At 39.5% G+C, this 20,772-nt stretch overlaps 1 protein-coding gene across 1 annotated transcript in view; it reads right to left on the minus strand.

Annotated features, from left to right (window-relative positions):
• Nucleotides 1-20,772, minus strand: part of cacna1bb (calcium channel, voltage-dependent, N type, alpha 1B subunit, b) — a 154,526-nt gene that overhangs the window by 8,573 nt on the left and 125,181 nt on the right. Inside the window, exons 34-48 of the mRNA XM_079364380.1 lie at nucleotides 20,477-20,641; nucleotides 19,018-19,128; nucleotides 17,621-17,704; nucleotides 15,927-16,043; nucleotides 15,162-15,227; nucleotides 13,721-13,812; nucleotides 13,428-13,578; nucleotides 12,378-12,505; nucleotides 8,673-8,769; nucleotides 5,217-5,322; nucleotides 4,979-5,086; nucleotides 4,102-4,211; nucleotides 3,434-3,618; nucleotides 2,462-2,591; nucleotides 2,252-2,362 (exon numbers count right to left, since the gene is read on the minus strand). Coding sequence (XP_079220506.1) covers nucleotides 2,252-2,362; nucleotides 2,462-2,591; nucleotides 3,434-3,618; nucleotides 4,102-4,211; nucleotides 4,979-5,086; nucleotides 5,217-5,322; nucleotides 8,673-8,769; nucleotides 12,378-12,505; nucleotides 13,428-13,578; nucleotides 13,721-13,812; nucleotides 15,162-15,227; nucleotides 15,927-16,043; nucleotides 17,621-17,704; nucleotides 19,018-19,128; nucleotides 20,477-20,641 — 1,761 coding nt within the window. The remainder of the gene's footprint in view (nucleotides 1-2,251; nucleotides 2,363-2,461; nucleotides 2,592-3,433; nucleotides 3,619-4,101; nucleotides 4,212-4,978; nucleotides 5,087-5,216; nucleotides 5,323-8,672; nucleotides 8,770-12,377; nucleotides 12,506-13,427; nucleotides 13,579-13,720; nucleotides 13,813-15,161; nucleotides 15,228-15,926; nucleotides 16,044-17,620; nucleotides 17,705-19,017; nucleotides 19,129-20,476; nucleotides 20,642-20,772) is intronic.

The following is a 20,772-nucleotide window of genomic DNA, read 5'->3' on the forward strand; positions in this document are numbered from 1 at the left end:
AACTAAAAACAAAAAAAATAAATCAAAATAAAATAAAATTCACAAGGATGATAAATAAAGTCCAGTGAGACTATTAAAACACTGGGGTAAGAAATAAAAAAGTTTAAAAAATAAAAGTGAGTATCACAGTGAAGCAGACCTTTGGTTTACCTTGTGAAAGGATCAGCGTTTGTTTAAAGGCTTATAATGACTTGTTTTGGTCGAGAAAAATAAGAAGCAAAGGAGTATTATATTAACTAATATAACTAATTTCCTCAAATTCTAAGAAGTGGTACTGAACATGTTTTATCTTAAAATGGACATCAAACCCCCATATCTGGTTCAAAGTTTGTTTCCTTTCAGATGCAGTCAGTACTGATTCAAACTCTAAATGTGTAACTATTTGTTATTGAAAATAGTCCCCATTTGTTCCTCTATTGTAAAGTAGGAGTTGGTTTCAGTCTTCTCATGGGATTTGATGACTGAAAGGAAAATAAAAGATAACAGCAGCCTCATCCCTTCAGAGAGAGGTGAGATCAAAATGCAACAGACACATCAGAAAAGCACATGTTAAGTGTTGTGGCAGAGAACAAAGTGACAGGGACACAGACAGACAGAGACAGACAAACAGTGAAGCTCAACAGACAAGATCAGACAGGAAGAACAGTCGAGGAAACAGCAACATGATGGACAGAAAATGTTCCTGACAGTACATCCATGTGCTGCGGGGTAGAGCAGCTCAAACAAAAGAGGAAAAGCGATCAACATTACAAACAGTTTCAACTATTACAATACTAACGGATTAATGCATTGACACAAAACTCAGCAGGTGTGAGATTAGAGCCTGTTGAAGGAGATTTCAAAGGAGTGAAATGATATAACTATGACTTTTCTTTCTTCTTCTTTTTTTTTTTTTTTTTAAGTCTGAGGCATTCAAAGGGTCAAGTATATAAAACACTTACTGTAATTCATCTGGGCTAAAGGTTCATAAGAACATGCCAAGATTGTTTCTAATTGATATTTCAATTAATTTAATTAGCTTCCTGATAATATACAGATAATGTAACCTACATTTTAAGTGTACGTGTACTCCACCTACAGTAGGGTCAAACAGGGGTTAGGAGTGACTCTATTGTGTGCGTATTCCTTACCTTTGGCATCATGTGTAGCATGAACCATAGGATGGCAAACTAAGCTTTTCATAAACATTGGAAGCCAAGAAGAACAGCTAGCTGGCGCTAGGTCACTGAGTGAAAACAGCCCTTACCTCTCTCAGGTTTACCATTCAGCACATTGTGTTATGCAGGTTACTTTATTTAGGTTTTTTAATCGTGGACAGTGTACTAAAACAACACTAATCTCAGAATAGAAAATATGTCCTGTATCAGATTTAGGTAACTACAGGAGCTTATTTCCCCCTGTTGTCTTTGGATGGTAATAATAAAATACAGATTGACCAGTCATGTTCGTACATACACATTGTTTCAGTCCTACTCCTGCAATATCATGTAAAAAAAAAAAAAACAATAAAATGAACAGCAACATGCTATAAATGTTGATATTTAGTGTAACTACTTCTTATTGTAACTAAAGTATGGTGAAAAATGATTCATTTTAGCTTGTAATGAGTTATACAGTTTTAAAACATCAAGCATGTCTGTATATTTGTGAATGATTAATAACTGAACATACAGCGGGCAGTCAGTGTAACTGCATCACCTGGACAGAGAGCTAAATTATGGCTTTTTTACAGGAGAAAACTTAATATGTTAGGGAAACATAAGGTTAAAAGTCACAGATAATGATGTGGATAACTCTGCTAGTTGTTCAGCAATTTTTTTAAATGTATAAATCAACAGATCTGTGTGGACCACTGTTCTATCTGTCCTAAATTACCTGCACAGTATAAAAAATAAATAAATAAATAAATAAAAGTATGACTGGTGAGGTCAGGGTTAGCAGAATGAACTGATGTGTACTGACAGAGAGCAGCTCTGCCTCATTAAGCTCACTCGCTTTCTCTCAGCACTGCACTGGCCTTTTTCAGCCCGATTCCAGTCTCTGTAAGCGCAGTCACCTGTTCACTGTCCGAATGAACCACTCTATATTTTGTATTTTTAACATTGCAGCAGCTCTTTGTTGTAATTATATCAAGGAATACACAATGGTATCCACAGTGTGTTCATTTGAAAAACATGCTGTAATCAAGACAAACCAATTCACAGATTATTTAAAACAAGATGTTTGGCACCATGAGCCATTGAGAGCTTACATAGTACTCAGCATTGAGGCGGGGCAGTGAAGCTGCTCTGCTGTGACCTTCCAGGCTCGGACAGCCATCTGAGTCAGAAATGTTCTCCACCTGTTTCAGTTCAACCAGTTCCTGAAAGAAGACGAAGCAGCATTATGTATGTGTGGCGGGAACAGAGATCAAACACAGAAACTTAGATGTGAACGAATATGAGTCACATTGTCTGTGTACCTGAGGTCGTGTTGAGTAGGGCACATCCTCTGACTGGCCTCTCTGTAGTTTCCTCCGGCCTTTAGGCCTCTGTGTGGCCTGAGATACATCGCCAGACTGGGAATGTTTTATCCCACTCCTCTGGTTCAGTCTGCATGCAAACATATAGGAGTTCTTACTGTAAATGTGGCAGCTCATACAAAAAGAAAAATACACAATATGAGACTTTCTCAGAACCAAGGATAGTGTGGGATTTCATAACAAGATTTCCACACCAGCCTTTCTATCTGTTCACTACACTGACTCCCTGCTGTCACTGTAAGAACCCTGCAGGAGCTCACACTCCTCCCTGGTGAAATGAAATCCCCAAAGTCGAGTCACTGCACATCTCCCACTGCAGTCTGACACATATTTTCAGACAACACGAGTTGCCCCATCTTAAATGGCTTACTAACTTAGTTCTTGAAATAAAATACTCACATCAAAGCCCTAAAGCTTTAAAAATGATGTTTCAATTGTTGGTTTGGACAGGGTGGATTTAGACTTGTTGATGATATTCAAAAGACATTTAGCTCCAGCTCCTTATGTTTACTAAGTATTGGAATAAATCATTATGTTTGAACTCATATGCTCAAGTTGTCTTGGGTACAATAATGTAAAAAATGACAAGGTGATAGAACTGGAATGGTGACTTCATGCTTGTGTGGTACATTATGTTAAATAAAAGTAGTAGAAATTATGACGTATGTAACAAAAATGAGAGGGTGGTGTTGTGTTCAATGTCCAGGCTTTTTCCCCCTGAATCACCAACCTTTAGGAATTTTGAATCATGTATTTTGTAATGTATTCAAATAATATATTCATGAAATATAATGATGCATATTGCCTCGTTCTAAATTATTATAATATTAATGAAACAAGGGTGTCAACCTTGTACATGTACTACTGTGTTTCCATCGTATAGGAAAGAGAAAAGAGAAAACAGTGTCTCACATTGTGTCCCTTGTTGTGGAGGTGGTGGCAGAGGTCGCAGGGATGGTGGTTGAGGGAAGAGTCACTAGCTTCACTTCAGGCTCCGGCTGGGTCGTGGGAGGTTGTTTGGGGCTGGGAACTGGAGGTTCAACTTCCAGTATGTGAGTGAGCGGCAGCACAGGACGGAATAATGCTCCCAGTTTACTCTGCAGGGGGGATCAATACCATGACACTGAATGTATAAACACTCAAACAGAACAAGAACTAATTAGTTAGCAGTAGGTCAAATGGGCATGTGTTTAATCAATAAAGGAAAAATTGATCAAAATCACACAAAATCCTGAACAAGAAACAATGACAATTTTAGTTCATTCAATAAACGGGCTTGGTACAAGGACATTCTAATCAATCAATAGCCAACCTTGCACTTAGAAAGCTGGAGTTGGTAAATTAATAGAACATTGGATAAAGATGCTTAAACATATTATTTGTCCATTAACTGACCTCATTTCAGCATTCAAAACCTTGTGACAAGAGTCAAATAATTAGCTGTAAACTGTAAAATAAAACACCTGATACATGTGTCCCGAGCACAAATCATGGTCAGTCAAGAAAAGTAATGTATGGACTTTATGATCCCAGAAACATGTAAAACATTTCCTGCTCAATAAACCCTCAACGTGGCGTACCTTCGGTCCCCCTGAAGTGTTCTGCTCCTGGAGTCTTTTGGCACGGTTCTGTTTATAGTAGTCAAAGATCATCAGCGCTGCGTAGACTTTCCCCACAGTAAGCTCATTGTCTGGAGGGAGAGAGAGGAGGAGAAACAAGTCCTCAATGTGGCCAGCAGATGGCACCACATGAACAACAAAGTTCTTATCAGAGACTTGCTTTGTCATGTGAACCAGAACGTTTGAAAAGTCCCACATTGTACAAAACCATCTCCTTAAGTTGTTTATATCTTGTATATTATAAAACTTTGTTTTCGGCTAATGCTTAAAGTAATTGTTAGGGAAAATAAATTCACAATCAACGTCTGAACACCATAAAGATTTGTTCTCTTTACAAGTCTTTATATAAGTCCTTAATTAATGCTTTAACCTGCATGACGTTTCTCTAAAGCTGATAGACCTTTGACTGAACGTTTCCCCTTAATAAAGTCATCATTTTTGTTTTATAATAATGAAAAAAGGAATTATCTGCCTTAAATTAAAAAGCTTAAATATTTCTCTAAGGATTGTGAAACTGCCATCTCATGAGGCCCAAACTAAGTAAAGCATATTACCATTATGATGCATATAATACAACTTCATTATGGTGACTACGTATAGCTTTTAATGGACTGTTTCAGATGTGTTCTGTACTAAAAAATCGTGTTTTAAATTTAAAAAATCAAAAAGAAATATCTTCCTCCCCTCATTGTTTTCTCATTTCTGGCTCTAAATCTCCTCCATACAAAGATAGACCACGCAGAGCCAAGAACAAAAAGGTAATTTAAGATACAGGAAGAAGTTAAGTAACATGCAAAGATTTGGGTCTCAGTAAAGCCCAATTAAAACTCTGGCTCACATTTCGGAGGTGTCACCAGCAGGTCAACAGTCTTCTGAGGCAGGCTTGGCCACACTCGTTTTATCTCTCTCTTCAGGTCAGCATCGCACAAATGCTGTGCCAGGACCCCTGGAGACACGCCCACAAAAAATATGTCACATCAAATCTGCAGCACAGCGATCACTGCCTTTCACATTAACATCTGAGCTGTCAGTCAGGCTGCAGGGGGACTCTGGATTTTGTAGTTTAAGTCTCTTACCAGATGCCAGTTTAATCTCCAGGGCTGTGCGGATCAGAGCCATCAGTGTGGAGGTGAAGTGCACAGTGCTGTCTTCAGCAATGGGCATATTCATTCTCACCAATCGCTGAGAGGGAAGAATCAAAGAGTAGAGGCCGTGAACCAGGAACATACAATCAACAGCTCAGTGAAAGGTGTGATGGAAAGGACTACTATATCAACTGTTTTAATAAAAAGTAATGACTTTCATAAAACCTAAAGATATTTAACGACAATGTAAATAAACAACTTCAAATCCTCGCAGGAGCTAACAAGGGTTCATTTTTTAAAGCTAACAACCCGACACAGATGATTGCAGTGAGCTCAGTGCTCTTATGTCTGTAGCTGTTGCTATGAGACTACTTTATATCCAGCACAAGCAGAGCACACGTCTGTGAAAAGCTAACTATGAGAACTTATGAGTCTAAGCTTTGTAAGTTTTGAAAACTCTTTGAAGTTTAGCTCTCACATACTGCAGCTTGATTCTCGAAATAATGAATATAAAAAGTATGAGGATCAATCCATCACACTGTGACGTCTATCTTATATAAACTCATAAAACTCATACATTTTTTAGGCTCTATTTTCTCCAATGTGAGGATTCTTTTTTATATGTACAGTTTCTCTACAGTATATGTAGTGTTAATAAACAGCTTTGGTTTTTGGACAGTTTTCTGACAAATCAAACTATTTCACATTTTTCTTTACTTCCTTCAAACATTTGGTTTTTGAATATTTATGTTTTAATTTGACATTTACTGTCAGTCCATTTTTAGTAATATATATACAATTGTATCAGAGATAACATCAAGCATAGGCCTTAATGAATCAATCCGTATTTCTATAGTAGCCTAAGACACTTAGAATGAACAACAAAGTAAGAAGTGATCAAAATGAATTCACACATTAAAGGCCATAAAGATCACGGCTACAAAGGCATTATTTACACACACACATGCCTGTTTGAATTAGCAGAGGGATGGCAGAAGAAAGGATAAGAATATAAATGAAGAAGCATGAGTTTCAAGCATCAGTGACATTTGTTAGAAAGGGAAATGTGTATGTGATGGCTCCCTTTTTCTTCAAGACAAGATAAGGAAAAGACAAGTTATATTCACTCTGGGAGCAAGACAATACAGAGTGAAAGATGGAGAGATGAGAGGCAGTGAACAGGAGCAGAAGGAAGAGGAGGAGGAGGAGGAGGAGGAGGAGGAGGAGTAGTGTGTTTGTGTGTGTGTGTGTGTGTGTGTGTGTGTGTGTGTGTGTGTGTGTGTGGGGTGGGGGTGGGGGTTTAGCCTCCTCAACTGGAAAGCATCTACGGGTGTAGTGCCTTGCAACTTTTCTAAGAAACAGGGAGCAGGGGAAGCTGCAGACCTGAACACCAGACAAATAAAGGAACACATCATCAAAAAGCACATTATGCAAAAGACATATGCTCGCAGACAAAGACTTAACACACACTCCTGGATAAGTACACACAGTGATGTGAGAGGAAGGCGAGGAGAAGAGGCAAATCCCTGGAGAGGGTGAAAGAAAGATCATTCAAAGGAGCGAGTGAAGCTTAGCTTGAAGACAGAACATTCAAATGGATATGAGACGCTAACAGGGTCAGTGGGGACTAGCAGAGGAAGGTATGATCACACTAAGAGAGGTTAACAAGGAGTTTAATCAATTAATATAAAGTGGGAGAGTGTATAACAGAAAAATAGAGATATGGAGAAAGTGCTCTGCTGCTCTTTAAAGTGCCTTTGTTTGTCATCCTTCTCTGTTGTTTCACAGAACATGGAGTTATATTTGGAGATGTGACCACCTCAGACCTAGACATTTACAACTGGGGCAGGGCTGTTCTAAATGTGATTCAATTGGACAGCTTTGCTTCCACTGGAAATGCTCCCATTAAGTCTGCATCCCTCTCTGCTAAAAGTAAGCAGATGGCTCAGGGACGACCTGAGAAGTGTTGAGTTGTGTTCTCGTCTTACACATCCAAAGTTTACAAGTCTGACACACAGCCGTGGGATAAAGCCAGAAGCTGAAGAGAAGATGTGATTTTGAATATGCCATAGAAAAGGTCCTGATCAGCAGCTCAGTCCAGATAGCCTAAATAAATCTCTTCTTCCTCTGCCAAAATCGTACAGCTAACATCACAGACATTTCTGAGAACTGTTTTTGAGTCTGGTTTTGTGTTATTTTGCCACTGAGAAGCAGAAGAATGACAAATCACATAATTAGCAAACAGAAAACAAATGTAATTTTTCTGTCGAGTTTCTACTCCCTGCTATGTATTATTTTAAAATGTATTCCCTTTAAATCTGTTTTTGGACTCCCCTTGCACCTTTAGAGATCGAGGTTCTGATACAAACCTCTTTGACCAGGAAAGAAACGATATGCCAGGCTGAACCTCGGCACAGTGGTGCTTAATGCAAATATCAGAATGAAAACACGTTTATTCTCTGATATCATGTTCCGTCGGTGCAGGGAGAGCAGAGAGAAAATTACCTGCTTGTAAACCTTGTACATTTCCCGGTGTCGTGTTTAAAAGATGATTGTGGTAGATTTATTTTACCTTTGGGGCATAATCCTGTGAGGCATCAAAGTCTGTGTAAAATGTAAAGACATTTATCCAGACCTGCCTGTAGTGTAATAAAACAACACGTTTCATCTTAAAAGTTGTAATACAGCATGGATCTAAAAGATGTCCACATTGTGCCCACTGTCATAAAAGATGAGTCTGGTTCAGGAGAACTTTGTGCACTCTTCCTCTGAGCTGGATGCTTTATACGTGAACTACATGAACCACTGATGGTAGAGTGGTGCTTGGCAGACTTTTACCCCAAAGGTTTGTGATGACTATTTTGACTCCAGAAGTTGTACGGTAGACCATGAATTTATTTAGCTGCTAGAAGTTCCACTATATTTATGAGCCTTTCCCCAACTTTTTCATCCATCATTTGCTCCGAGGCAGGACTCTCTGCAAACAGCTGTCTGCTGCAGCAAAACAGGGTTCATTAGATCCCTGAGTGGGCTGTAAAACCCAAACTATCAACAGATGTCATTTTGATTTCCTTTTTTTCTTGCGTGAAGCACTTTGAATTGTCTTGTTGTTGAAATGTGCTATACTGCATAAATAAAATTGCCTTGTCTTTTTGTCTTACTCAGATGACTTTCAGTATATGTCACGTAAGTATGTTGTGGTTTGTTTTAGCCCTCTTATATGTGGTCTTTTGTCATTGTTACAAAGCCCTGAGGTAGATGAAAAAATGTCCAACAAACACTCAAATACACAACAGTAACAGAGTTTCACAGATAAACAGAAAGAACAACGCAACAGCAGGACAGATGTTGCCAACTGTGAGACATTGACACAAGGCTGAAGATGTTTGACAGGTGGAAGCAGGGAACCAGCATTGAGATGAAAACAGGAGGGGAGAGTCATTCTACCTTATAGGCCACTCGAGGGGGACATTTCTTTCCCAAACCTAGCGGAGGGGACATGTCACGAAGCATCTCGTACATGTCGCGGTAATTCATGCGGCCGCTTCCCAGGGAAAAGATGGTAGGAGGCCATGAAGAAGGAATGAAGATTTCCCAGATGGAGGAGGTTTGGTGGTAAAAGGGATGTGGGAAGTTACATCAAAACGGAAAGTGGTCAAATCCAAAACAAAGAGAGAATGGGAAGGGAAAAGGGAGGAAAACACAGAAATCCTTGTTAATAAGATTTCCAGGATATCATGATCTGGAATGCCATCCTTGTCAGATTAAAGGATCCAGGGATGGATCCCAGGGGAGGAAACGGGGGGAGGGGGCTCCAGAGGATTCAGGCTTACTCCACTGCAAATCTTTCTAGTGAGAAAACGATACCCATCCCCAGTTAGCTCAGAAAGAGGCTCTGAAGAGTTTGTAACTTGAAACTAGATTAACTCAAAATGTTCAAAATGTGTAATAAATATTAAAAAATCCACCAAGTGTAATGTTTCAAAAAAACATGCGGCGATAAATATCCTTGCTGCCTTTGAAACATGTTATTATTGTGTTTTATTGTGATTTGTATTAGTTGCATTGTTGTTCTATAATGCTTTAATGTGGTTTTACTTAATGTCATTTAGTTTTCCTATGTATCATTTTGAATTGGCTCTCCATATGAAATGCATGTTTTCTCTAAGTAGCAGCTACAAACCTTTCAGAGCCTTTTTTTTGGGGGGGGGGGGGGGGGGGGGGGCAATGTCACTGCCAAGAGAGAGATTTACAGGTGAGTATCCCTTTAAGATGCCCTCTTTTTAGCAGTAACCAAAGTGGAAACAAAGCACACAATGCTCTGCTTACTACCTGGTTCATGAATAGAAGCAGGAGAATATCTAAGATGTGGCATCTGATGCCTTTTGTTTGAGCCTCACTTGTGGCATTGTTTCCTGCACTTGCCATGGTTACCTGCCAGCTGGTTAGTCGAGGATCGATGTGTGTTTGTATGCATGTGTGGTCGGGGTCATTGTCTACCACCGCAGGGAATGACAACACACATTTTACAGTCCAAAACCATCACGGCCCCCTTTGGAAACAAAAAGGGCTGTGTGGTAGTGCAAACCTTATAAGCCACCCTGTTTGGGCACTTCTTCCCAGGCCCAGGGGGGGCGAGATAAAACGCAACAATTTGTACATATCCTGATAGCAAATCCTCCCGCTGAAAAAGACAAGACATGTTCAAGAGGTTAGGTCACAGATCCTTTAAAACATTTATAATCTATTCTTTATCTGACATCAGTAGACTGGAAATAAACATATGTGTAGACATATTTAAAAAGTAGCACTACACACAAAAAAGTTTACTCAATAGAGATTAGACCTGTCAGGATTTTGTGAATATTAAAGTCAACAGCTGTTCTTTCATTTTGATATATTTTTTTAATTAAAAAAGTTGAAGATCCTTTTACCATTGAGTTGCCTGCAGAGGTTAAAACTATTTTTGAAAGCCCTCTTCAAACCTTGAGAATAGAATACATGACTACTCAATCATGTTCCTCCGATTGTTTTACAGCAGTTGATCTCACAGACTGAATTTAATATTTACTCCACTTTGTGAGTAGCAAAAGCAAACAAGACCGTTAACAACAGCATTAGCTCGTTCTATAAAGCTATTTTAAAACCAGACCTGCTGTGTCAGGGTACATGCAGGTATCAGAGGAGCTAATTAACAGCATGCTGAAACAGCCATTGTTCTAAACATTTTTTATTGCAAAAAGAAGCTGTTTAGGAAAGTAGGATGATATGTTGGTTTCATCAAAAACACCATTCACACCTGTCCACAACACGTCAGTACAGGTATGCCTAAATTTGTCTCTGTTGAAATTTCCCTCCAGGAACTTTAAGTAGCTAGTGTTTTATATCTTAAAAAAGAGTTTTAATAACTAAAATGTAAAGATTTAAACTGGTTTATGTGGTTTGTCTTTCAATGCCAAATACTTGAAGTGATTACTGTGTTACTGTAAAGTTTTAGATCTATGATGCTGATCCAAATACAAATACATACACATAATGTTACCATGTTGTCCATACTAAACCTTAACGCCATGAGACATTACAACAAAGCATGGAGCAAAGTTAAAGGACATGATCACCCAGGCAGCTCGTTCAAGGACCTGCCCACTTGGAAGCTCATTCAAATCTCCCTGCGACTGCAAAGAGAGCTAGCCAATTGGAGGAAAGTGGGCACATGGGGATTGGGCCTTAAAGCAGGAGAGAGCAGGGGGTACAAGCAGCTGAAATTAAACTTAGCGTAAGTTCAGTGAGAAAGACTTTAAGTGATCCACAGTTCAGGTCTTCATCATTCACCCTAACACACGCTATCACATTTCCGCTGTCATTCTCGAGCTGTCAGTTTGAGCCGTCTGTGGGCTAATCACCTGTCCTGTCAGCAGACCTCATCTAACCAACGGCGTTCCTCCCTCGTTTTCAGCCTATCATCGTTCAGCTCTCCATTAAATATGATCATTTCTCCTTCCTAGTTCTTTCATGCTGGCGTTCGTGCGCCCCTCCACCTCCCCATCACCCCCATCTCCAGTAACAGAGTCAACTTCCATCAACTCTTCTCCAACTTGGTCTCATCAAATCATCAGTCCTCCACCACCAGGGTCTGGACTCCATGGAGGGGATCTATCCTAATGACGAGCAGAACTGCATCTCCAAACGCATCATCCACCCCATAGACTCCAAGCGCCAAAGTTTCTATCTCATCATCATTGTAATAAATAATTTTCTTAAGATCACGTGTCTCTCCTTATTGAAATGAACCGTTTCAGGCAGAGGCTGAAATAAGGGATTTTTCTGATGGCAGTATGAGATAAATAAGAAGGTTTATGAGCTACACATCTTGAAATGCTACTCTATAGGTGCTTTTAGACTGTTATAGTTAGAGGCGAAAGTCAGAATAATAGTGTCCTTTGACTGGTCTCTTTTTATTATAAATTGTCTGAAAACAATTGGCTCTAAATATATACTTGCTGCAACCAGAAATAAAAATGAATTAAAGCAGACTAAAATATGTTCCATATTTCTGAAGGCACTTACCTGGAGCATTTCATTTAAATTCATGGAAATAAATAAAAATTCCTCCCCGGTAAGGTCTGTCAGGAGCTGGAAATTTCATATTTCTCATCATGCACCTTTCCTGGAGTCCTGACTCACTGACAGGCTCCTGCAAAGCCTTCTTTCAAACTTAATGAGGCTTGCATAATCGGAGACAGATTACGCCTCACTCTGGCTCTCTCAGAATTTCTATTTTGATTTAGTTCAGTTAAACCGTGTCGTTTTAAGGAGCAGAACGGGCGCTGTCATAGACTTGTATTCCCAAATCGACACATACCAAAGGTTGCTCTTCATGGACCGCCAAGTGGAACGTTGGATTTTCATGCATCTCTCCGACTAAGAGAGGGCTCGACCGCAGCATAAGCCAACTGTGGGTTCCGGTTTAATGTCATTCACCCAAATTCATCGCTAAGATGGGATTTTCCCTCGCACAGTCATCCAGCTGGAGCTCAGAAACCATTGGCGTTCCCTGTTTCCCCATCCATCGCGTTGAGATGGAAGTTGGATAACCTGTGGGAGTCTATACTGTAGCTGCTGTACAGGTCAAAGAACAGCAGGAAGACTTACCAGGCAGCAGGGTCATATTCTCCCCACACACGGATGAATTCATCGAGGTGATGAGGCCCCAGGATGGAGGCATCTCTGGTCAGATACTCAAAGTTGTCCATGATGACAGCAACAAAGAGGTTCAACATCTAGTGAATGAAAACAAAGGTTAATAGATTAAATCAACACAGAGTAATAATATAACAAGAAAAATATAAAAAAAGAAATTCTCCAAAATATCCTTTTTTTTATTGAAATATAACCCAAATGTAATGTTTGTAGATCTATTTAAAGTTGTTCGTTAACTTGATGACTTTAAGTTAAGTTCTTGTGTCTCAGCTTTGGCAAAGCTGTTTTATTGCTGTTTGCAACAATTGAGGCACATGTATTCATGCATTTAATAAATATATAAATAAATAGTATAAAGACAGAGGTAAGACTTAAAAAACATGAACTGTTTTCCCTCGACTTGAAGGATTCAATCACATGAACAGCCGCCCCTCTTTCCATTCATTCTCACTTTAAGAGACAGAATCATCAAAGCAGTGCTTTGTGTTACTATCATCAAACAGGGTCTCCCTAAACCAGAAAGGAGCAAACTGTGAGCCTAAGTCCATTTCAATTAGGCGAGACCAGCAGGTGAATGTGTGACCATCAGGAAGATAAGACTTTGCAGTTAGGGACTGCCGAGCAATCTAACATTGAAAGGCGTACAGAGCAGATATCATCACAATTACACATTTGAGGTTATTTATACATTTAGTTTTTCTGTGGTTTGTCACATTTCTGTATTTACTCTGGATCTTTTTATCTTAATTGTATTTAAGATTTAATCCATATCTGTTACTCTATACTAATATTTTGGTTTGTTTGAGTGATTGTAAAATAATGACCTTTTGATTCTTGAAAGCTTAGAATCTGGGCATGTACAACTGTAATGAACTTTAAGAAAGTATAAGCGAGTAGATGCTGGGCTAAATTTAGACCTATGAGACTTAAGTAAAATGTGTGTCAGTGAGAACAAAGTATGAGACCAGATGGAAAAAGAATCTCTGTTTTCATGGTACTGACCAGGAAGGAGCAGAGGAAGATGAAGGAGACAAAGTAGAAGTAGGCAAAGTCACTGCCACACTCTTTCCCCACAGTTCCTGAGAGTGAATCACACCGTCGGTTACTCAGACATGCTAACATGATCTCATGCCACGCCTCTCCTGTCGCACTCCTGAAACACACAAATCACAAGAATGGGACACACACACACAAACACACGGGAACATAAACTGAACATTAACAATGCTCAACATCATCAAAAACAGGGCTTAGTGTCATCAGTAGGTATTTGATGTTTTTTGAGCCAGGATTACCTGAAGAGAAGGGTCAAGGCCTGGAAAAAGGTCTGGAAGTTGTTGTGGTGATGAATTGCTGTGTCCTCATTCAGCTCAATGTTTCCAAACACCTGAGGCGGCAGGAGAACAGCTGGTGTTTATCACACGCCAAAACTCAAATTAAAAGCTCTGCTCTACTCTATTGTTATGAAGAACTTAATGTGACACAGAGACAACAACAAAGTTCTGAGAAACCCCTTAATGACACAGTTTAACAGGGGCTGTAGTTCAGTCTGGAAGGATGTGGCTTGGGAATTGTAGGGTCGCCGATTCAAGCCCCGGTGTGAATCAAATCTGGAATTTGGTTTGGTAGCTGGAGAGGTGCAAGTTCACTTTCTGAACACTGCCAGGGTGCCCTTGAGCAAGGCACTTAACCCCCCCACCAGCCAAGTAGGGGGGTTAAGTGCTGTGGGCAGTCCCCCTCATTCTGACATCGTTCCATGAGTGCATGTGTGTATATTTCATTCTGTGTGTGTATGTGTGTGTGTGTGTGTGTGTGTGTGTGTGTGTGTGTGTGTGTGTGTGTGTGTGTGTGAGTGTGTGTGTGTGTGTGTATAGCGTGTTCAACATCAGACAGTAAACATCAGTTTTTATACTCTTAGCATATTTTGTCATTACGAAGCCAGAAACCTTTGTTCATAGGAAATAGCTCTATGTTTCGAGGGATGTTATATATCACAATCTGTTGTTTATCCGCCCAGTATTATCCGTCAACATCTATTTCAGATGATGTTGGTATCAGTTTATGACTGTCTGACATGCAGCTATGTAATGACTTTCATTGATATACACCAATGGTTAAGGAAAAGATACTTGAGTCAAAGAGAAGAAGTTTCAATCTGATGATTTGTCCTCTGCAGAGCAACCTCTTCACTGTGACATCACATTGCTTCAGTTGTTGTTATTTTCACCATTAGACAAGACAACATGATATCAACTTGCATTGGTTATCCAATGTGCATAATCTTCAGGCTATGAACAGGAAAAATGCATACCATGCATCCCTAATTTCCTGTTTTTTTCGGTGTACTTATTAAAGTGGGCAGGGCTCTACAGGAAATTGTGATGTCACATCTGTGCAGCAATCACAATTTTGCAACTTTTGAATTTAAATCTGATGACAGCTCGTGGGTTGTTGAGCTGCTATATTTTAACTATAGAATAGATTTGATCTTTTTTTTTTTATGTTATTATCACTCAGGTAATGTGTAGGACTTGTCTTCCTGAAATAAAATGGAGAGAAAGACCAGACATGAAAAACGTATGGATCTTGTGATGACCTACTGTGATCAAAGTAAAAACAACCAGAGGTCTCTTTTGAAATATTTATCTTCCCCTTTGCATATTCCTCCTGCTGGCCTATAAATACAGGCTATCACCTATCACTGACTGAAGTCCACATGGTCATGTGACAGCTCACCTGCATCCCAATGATGGCATAAATGAAGAACAGCATTGCAATGAGCAGACAGACGTAAGGCAAAGCCTGAAAACAGAGACATAAAACAGATTATGTTAGACCAGGTTTCTACACTTGTACTTCTCTCTGTATAACACTAACACTTACATATACCCAAACAAATCCCATTCAACACAAAAGACTGTCTCCCTCGTAAGATTTTACAGTCTTATTTAAGAACTCCAGAAGCCAACCTGACCAGCATGATCGATTCTTTTTAACCAGCTATTTGTATCGCTGAGGGGAGGAGGAGAACATACTGTATGTTGTAATTAAATAGCCACCTTTTAACACTCTGCAGATACTGTCCATTTTCATTGGACTTAAAAGCTCTCACCACTGACATTAAACCAGCCATAAATTCCCTCAGCTGGAGCGCAGCGCTCCACTTTTAACTCAACTCGTCCTGGGGGATTTAGAGAGCAAAGCAGCATTGTGTGAAAATCTGAACTGCTGTCTGCTGAGAGCTGCTGTGTTTAGTTTAAACAGAATAAGTCTGCAGTGGGACTCTGCTCGCTTTTCGGTCTTTTACTCCACAATTGGACTTTTAATAAAACTATAAATCCACCATTTTGTAATATTCAGCTCTTAATCTCTGTTGAGATAAGCAACACCTTCACTTCTGAAAGAAGAAAATCTTTCATTTCTGCAAAACACTTTTTGTTAGTTGTCGGCGTTATTTAAGTGTCCTCTGGGAAATCTGGGATGCTGTGTGTCCAAACTCACCTTGAAAGACTGAACAAAGGTCCACAGCAGGATGCGGATGGTGTAGCCCTGCCGCAGCAGCTTGATGAGCCGAGCAGCTCGGAAAAGTCTCAAGAAACTCAGGTTGATCATCTTGTCCTGGGAGAGAAAAACAGAAATTCTGTGAGATATCTGAATAAAACTAGAAACAGTGGGATTGTTGAAGAAATACCTGACGCAATCTTAAAGGCTTATAATGTCACTTTACAAAGCAGATTTTCAGATAACACCAACAGCTCTTTTCCAAGCTCCCAGAACAGAAAGTTCTGGATTATTAGCATTAATGTCTGTGTTTTCTTTCTACTTTAAAGATTCCATTGTGAAAGTGATAGAGACTTGGATTTATCATTTAAATATAGGAATACATATACATACAGTATATAGCTATTCATATTGTTGTACTCGTCTTAGTTTAAGTCTAAGTTTAGTTGAAGTCTTATTCATCTTAGTTGCAATTCAAAGACAATCCATTGGCTCTTCATTGAATTAAATTACACTTGTGAAAATGTTTCTTTGCAGCGTAAAATTTAACCATACTGTAGCTCTTTTGCAACTAAACTAGCCGGTAATGATTGTGTTACAGTTTAATAGGTATTACATCATATCACATAGAAGATTCAGTAGGTGGACTTTGAGAGAGAAAAAAAAGACGCTGACAGGGGGGATTGACATAATCATCAGCAGACAAGAAAAGCCACTTACCGTCTAGAGGTGTCACATGTGACAGAAGCAGCAGAGTGAGGGCACAGGCGCCAGAAGAGACACAGCAGAAGAGGGAAAGAGAAAAAAAAAAAAAAGAACAACAACAGGGAAGGAAGGCCAGAGAGACAAGAGAAAGTAAAAGAAAGCTAATGATCGCAGGAAAAGAAAGTCACACAAATAGAGAGGCTTGACTTTGCAACACAGAAAGCGACAATAATGAGCCCCAGTCATCGACGCAGTCGCATCCTTTTGTCCTTTTCTCAGCTCTGTTCATTTGACAGAGAAAACTTTAAATCAAGTCTTGCTCCCCATGTAACCTTGTGGATTCTTTAGTTTTGTGCATTGATTCCAGTTGTTTTCACTCGGTTTGTCTACTAAGATTTCGAGTTGATATCAGAGGTCTGTGAGGGAGCAGCATTGCACAACATCTATAGTACAATTAGGTGTAGCATTACACACAAAAAACATGCACAGGAGTAAATTATATTATTTTAAACTGTTTATCAAAAGCAGCAGAAAAGAAGCTTTAAGTTCTTTTCAATGATCAGTCTTAGATAAAAAGCAGTTCTGTGGTAACTGCATTCATCTGTCAAAACTATTTCAATAAAGCCTTCTCTGAGGATCTTACAATGATACAGACAGTATTTCTCTTCCTGTAAAATGATTCAGATGTCTGATGTGTCACCCTGTACTCAGGGGTGTTCACTAATTTAGACCAATTAAAAAGCTTTGTCCAAGCTAACAATCCAATCAAACGCATCCTCATGGAACGTCCCATTTCTATCTTGTGATTGGTTCTATCCCATTGTAGGTGGGAATAACACAGCACTTTGATACTTTCGGCATTCTGTGTCGTGTGGACTTTAAGTCAATTGGCGTGCTGCGTTAGGGTGCAACTAGTACAGCAGTTGATGCACTAAAGCATAAATCATATCATGACACATTAGATACACTCATGATAGTATGGCTCTTACCTTAACCTCTGTGACCACGATGTCTGTGATGCTTCCAAGTACAGTCACAAAGTCAAAAACATTCCAGGCGGCTTTCAGGTAGTTCTAAAACACAGACGATTGGAGAGTTTTTGTTTTGCTGTTGCTTTATGTGTTCTTGACTCTTCATTGGTAAAGTATTTGTAAAACATTTGATGCCGTTGTTTCAGCTTTTGCAGCACTTTTCCCCACGTTGTGTTCACGTTTTGAGCATTTTTCTGATTCCCACACGTTTCTCTGAATGCAAATTGCTTCAATCACAGCAGGTCAGTTGTCCGGGTGGGACACCGTGCTACCCACTAAACAATTTATCTGTAGTCCAAAGCCACAGAGTTTTATATTACCTATTGTGATAGAGTCAGTCATTGAGTCAGTATGGTGCAAATCAAATTAGACATCTTTGTAAAAAAAAATAAATAAAAGTGAATAGAACTTATACAGGAACTAACATGCGCAAACGTGTTTAAATTTCAATTAGGCATTTAGTTTGATTTTATTTGAGATGTTAAACTGCAGGTGAACATAAAAACATTCCCATAGCTTGTCAACATGCTTAAAAAAAAGGAAAATAGAACATAAATCTATATGTGCATAAACACTGCAGATGCACAAATGCTGACACAGTCCCGCGCATAAATGTTGAGCTGCTGTGTAAAGTCTGGATCTCTCGTCAGACCGGTCAATCATTCAGCTCCTGAGGCCCTACAGCTGCAGACTGAAGAAATGCAGCAGCCGAGTGTTTATACCAGCAGATGCGAGCCCATCCGTCTGGGCTTAACAGCTAAACAGGTGGAGGCAAGTGGTGTGTGAGAAAAGCCATTTAATAAATGGGCCTGGTAAATGGAACGAAGCCAGAGATGAAATGCCTCGCTGCAGGCCAGACGGCTCGGCACCATGTTGGGGGAGATTTATTCCTCCTGAGCACTCTTCCATTCTTCCCTTCTTTTTGTTACTTGTCTCCCGTCCTTGAGCTTCAATTTAAGAATTTAACTCTTTTTCTTGACTGCCCTGAGACACTCCATACATCCTCTGGTGCACACTTTTATGTGCCTTTACACAAATTAAATCACCAGAAATCCTTCTACATTTGTCTAAATCTGGCCATATATAGGATTCTTGGTCAGAAACACTCTGTAAGTCTGTAAATACTAACAAGAAAAGTCTTGTTTAACATTTACAAGCAAATCTTTTCATAAACTGAGCATTAGAAGCACACTGAGAGCAATGTGATGAGGAAGCTGCTGTCAGGCACATTTTTGTCTGCTCAGCATATCAAAGGAAAGATTTCCACCTCACTTGTGTAAACAGAGACAATGCAACAGTGAATAATTGTGTGGTGTTTGCAGAGTACAGAGCAGCATATGGTCTTCACAGCTCACCAGTGGACCGAAGGCAATAATTTTGAGGATGCACTCCAGTGTGAAGAGGGCTGTGAAGAGGATGTTCAAGTATTTCAGCATGGACTCGTACAGGTCTGGAGCTCCGTAGAACTGAAGACAGAAGACAAGACAAACACTGAATATATAAGGTGAAAGATATGCAAAATAAACACAACATGTATACAAACAGCTGCATTCTTTACCCCATGTATTGCACATTCAGCCTCTTCCATCATGAATACATGTGATAACCGTACAATACTGAACACTTGTAAATGCAGCATGGCAGACAGGTTATATTTGATTGCTTGTATGCACTCTAGTACGATGGTTAAAAGGTCAACAGGTTTTGTAAATCCCATTTATGTATATATTTTGTCCTCTCCACTCTCAGTAGGAACTTTGAGTTCCCACAGTGGGAACTCCAATTTTGTTTCATTACACTTCTCTGACATTACGTCTGAAACTTTGGCTGTGTAAATAATGGACGTAGCCTTTAGTCCGGCATACTTTTTTTTCTGCAGACAGGAGTGATCATATTAGGACGAGAGGTTGGTGATGAAGAATTATCAAAGTTACACAATCCCCTCTCCTGGCTCCTTCATTAGCACTGGCCTATAATAACCACAGTTTTCTGACCAGAGTTTATTAATCACATAAAAGAAGTTCAGAGAGCTTGTGGAACAAAGCAAACATACCACCCGCTCACTATTTTACAATAACCTGTCTCTCTATGGGGAACAGTCAGCAACAATCCTGACTCCTATTCACTCTCTGATAGATATAAACAATTATGATGAACAGATAATGAGTTCAGTAATGAGTTTACTGAACACAGTAAACCTGAGACATATGTATGTTAGGCCAGCCAGGGCCATTAAACCAAGGCTTGGCTTAAATGATGTCTTCTTGTTCTTCATTAAACATATACAAAAGCTTTTCAAACTGTCTCTTGAAATACTTGTTATACATTGTGGTCACAATATGACAAGGATAGTAAGATTAGAAATATTGAATTATGTAAATTAAACCACAAAGAGCAGGCAGATAGCGCTTCTCTCCGGCACCAGCCGGTATAATTACTCAAACAGGCAGTTGAATTCCTCCAAGATTTTCTCTTAAGGCACATGAATGCAGGAACACGAGCACTCTTCTCTGATCGCAGAAAGTACTGTTTGGTGGCACAGGGGTGTGCTGGTGGTGGTGATTCACTTTTAATTGCCAATCATGTCTCAAGGCTAGACCAGTGGGGAGCTGTATCTCTGCCTTTAGAACTAAATTATTTAATGGTACAGATTCATGGTAGAAGCTTCTGAAATGGACTTTAATCTTTCAGCAGTTTGCTGTTCGAGAGAATTTCAGAAGTTTCACTGAGCAAAAATGTTTTTTTTTATTTTCTTGCTGAGAGGTAAGTGAGAGGATATGGCACTTTGCCTCATTAGCAGGAAGAATCACTGACCTTCATCATGAGCACGACTGTGTTGAGGGCGATTAGAGTCATAATGGCATACTCAAAGGGAGGCGACACCACAAACTTCCACATCTTGTACTGGAAGGACTGCTTGTTCTCTGGCATGTATCTCGTTAGCGGCTTAGCGTTGATGGCAAAGTCAATACAAGCCCTCTGTGAGACGAAAAGACAGAACAAAAACAGACATTGCATTAATCCTCTTTGTTACACCTTTCATCACAAATGGGAAAAAAGTGCTGGAAAAAACTCATATTGAAAAAAAAAGAAAGACAGCTGGCTCACCA

This window comes from Symphodus melops (assembly GCF_947650265.1).
Source record: "Symphodus melops genome assembly, chromosome: 16".
Lineage (NCBI taxonomy): Eukaryota > Metazoa > Chordata > Actinopteri > Labriformes > Labridae > Symphodus > Symphodus melops.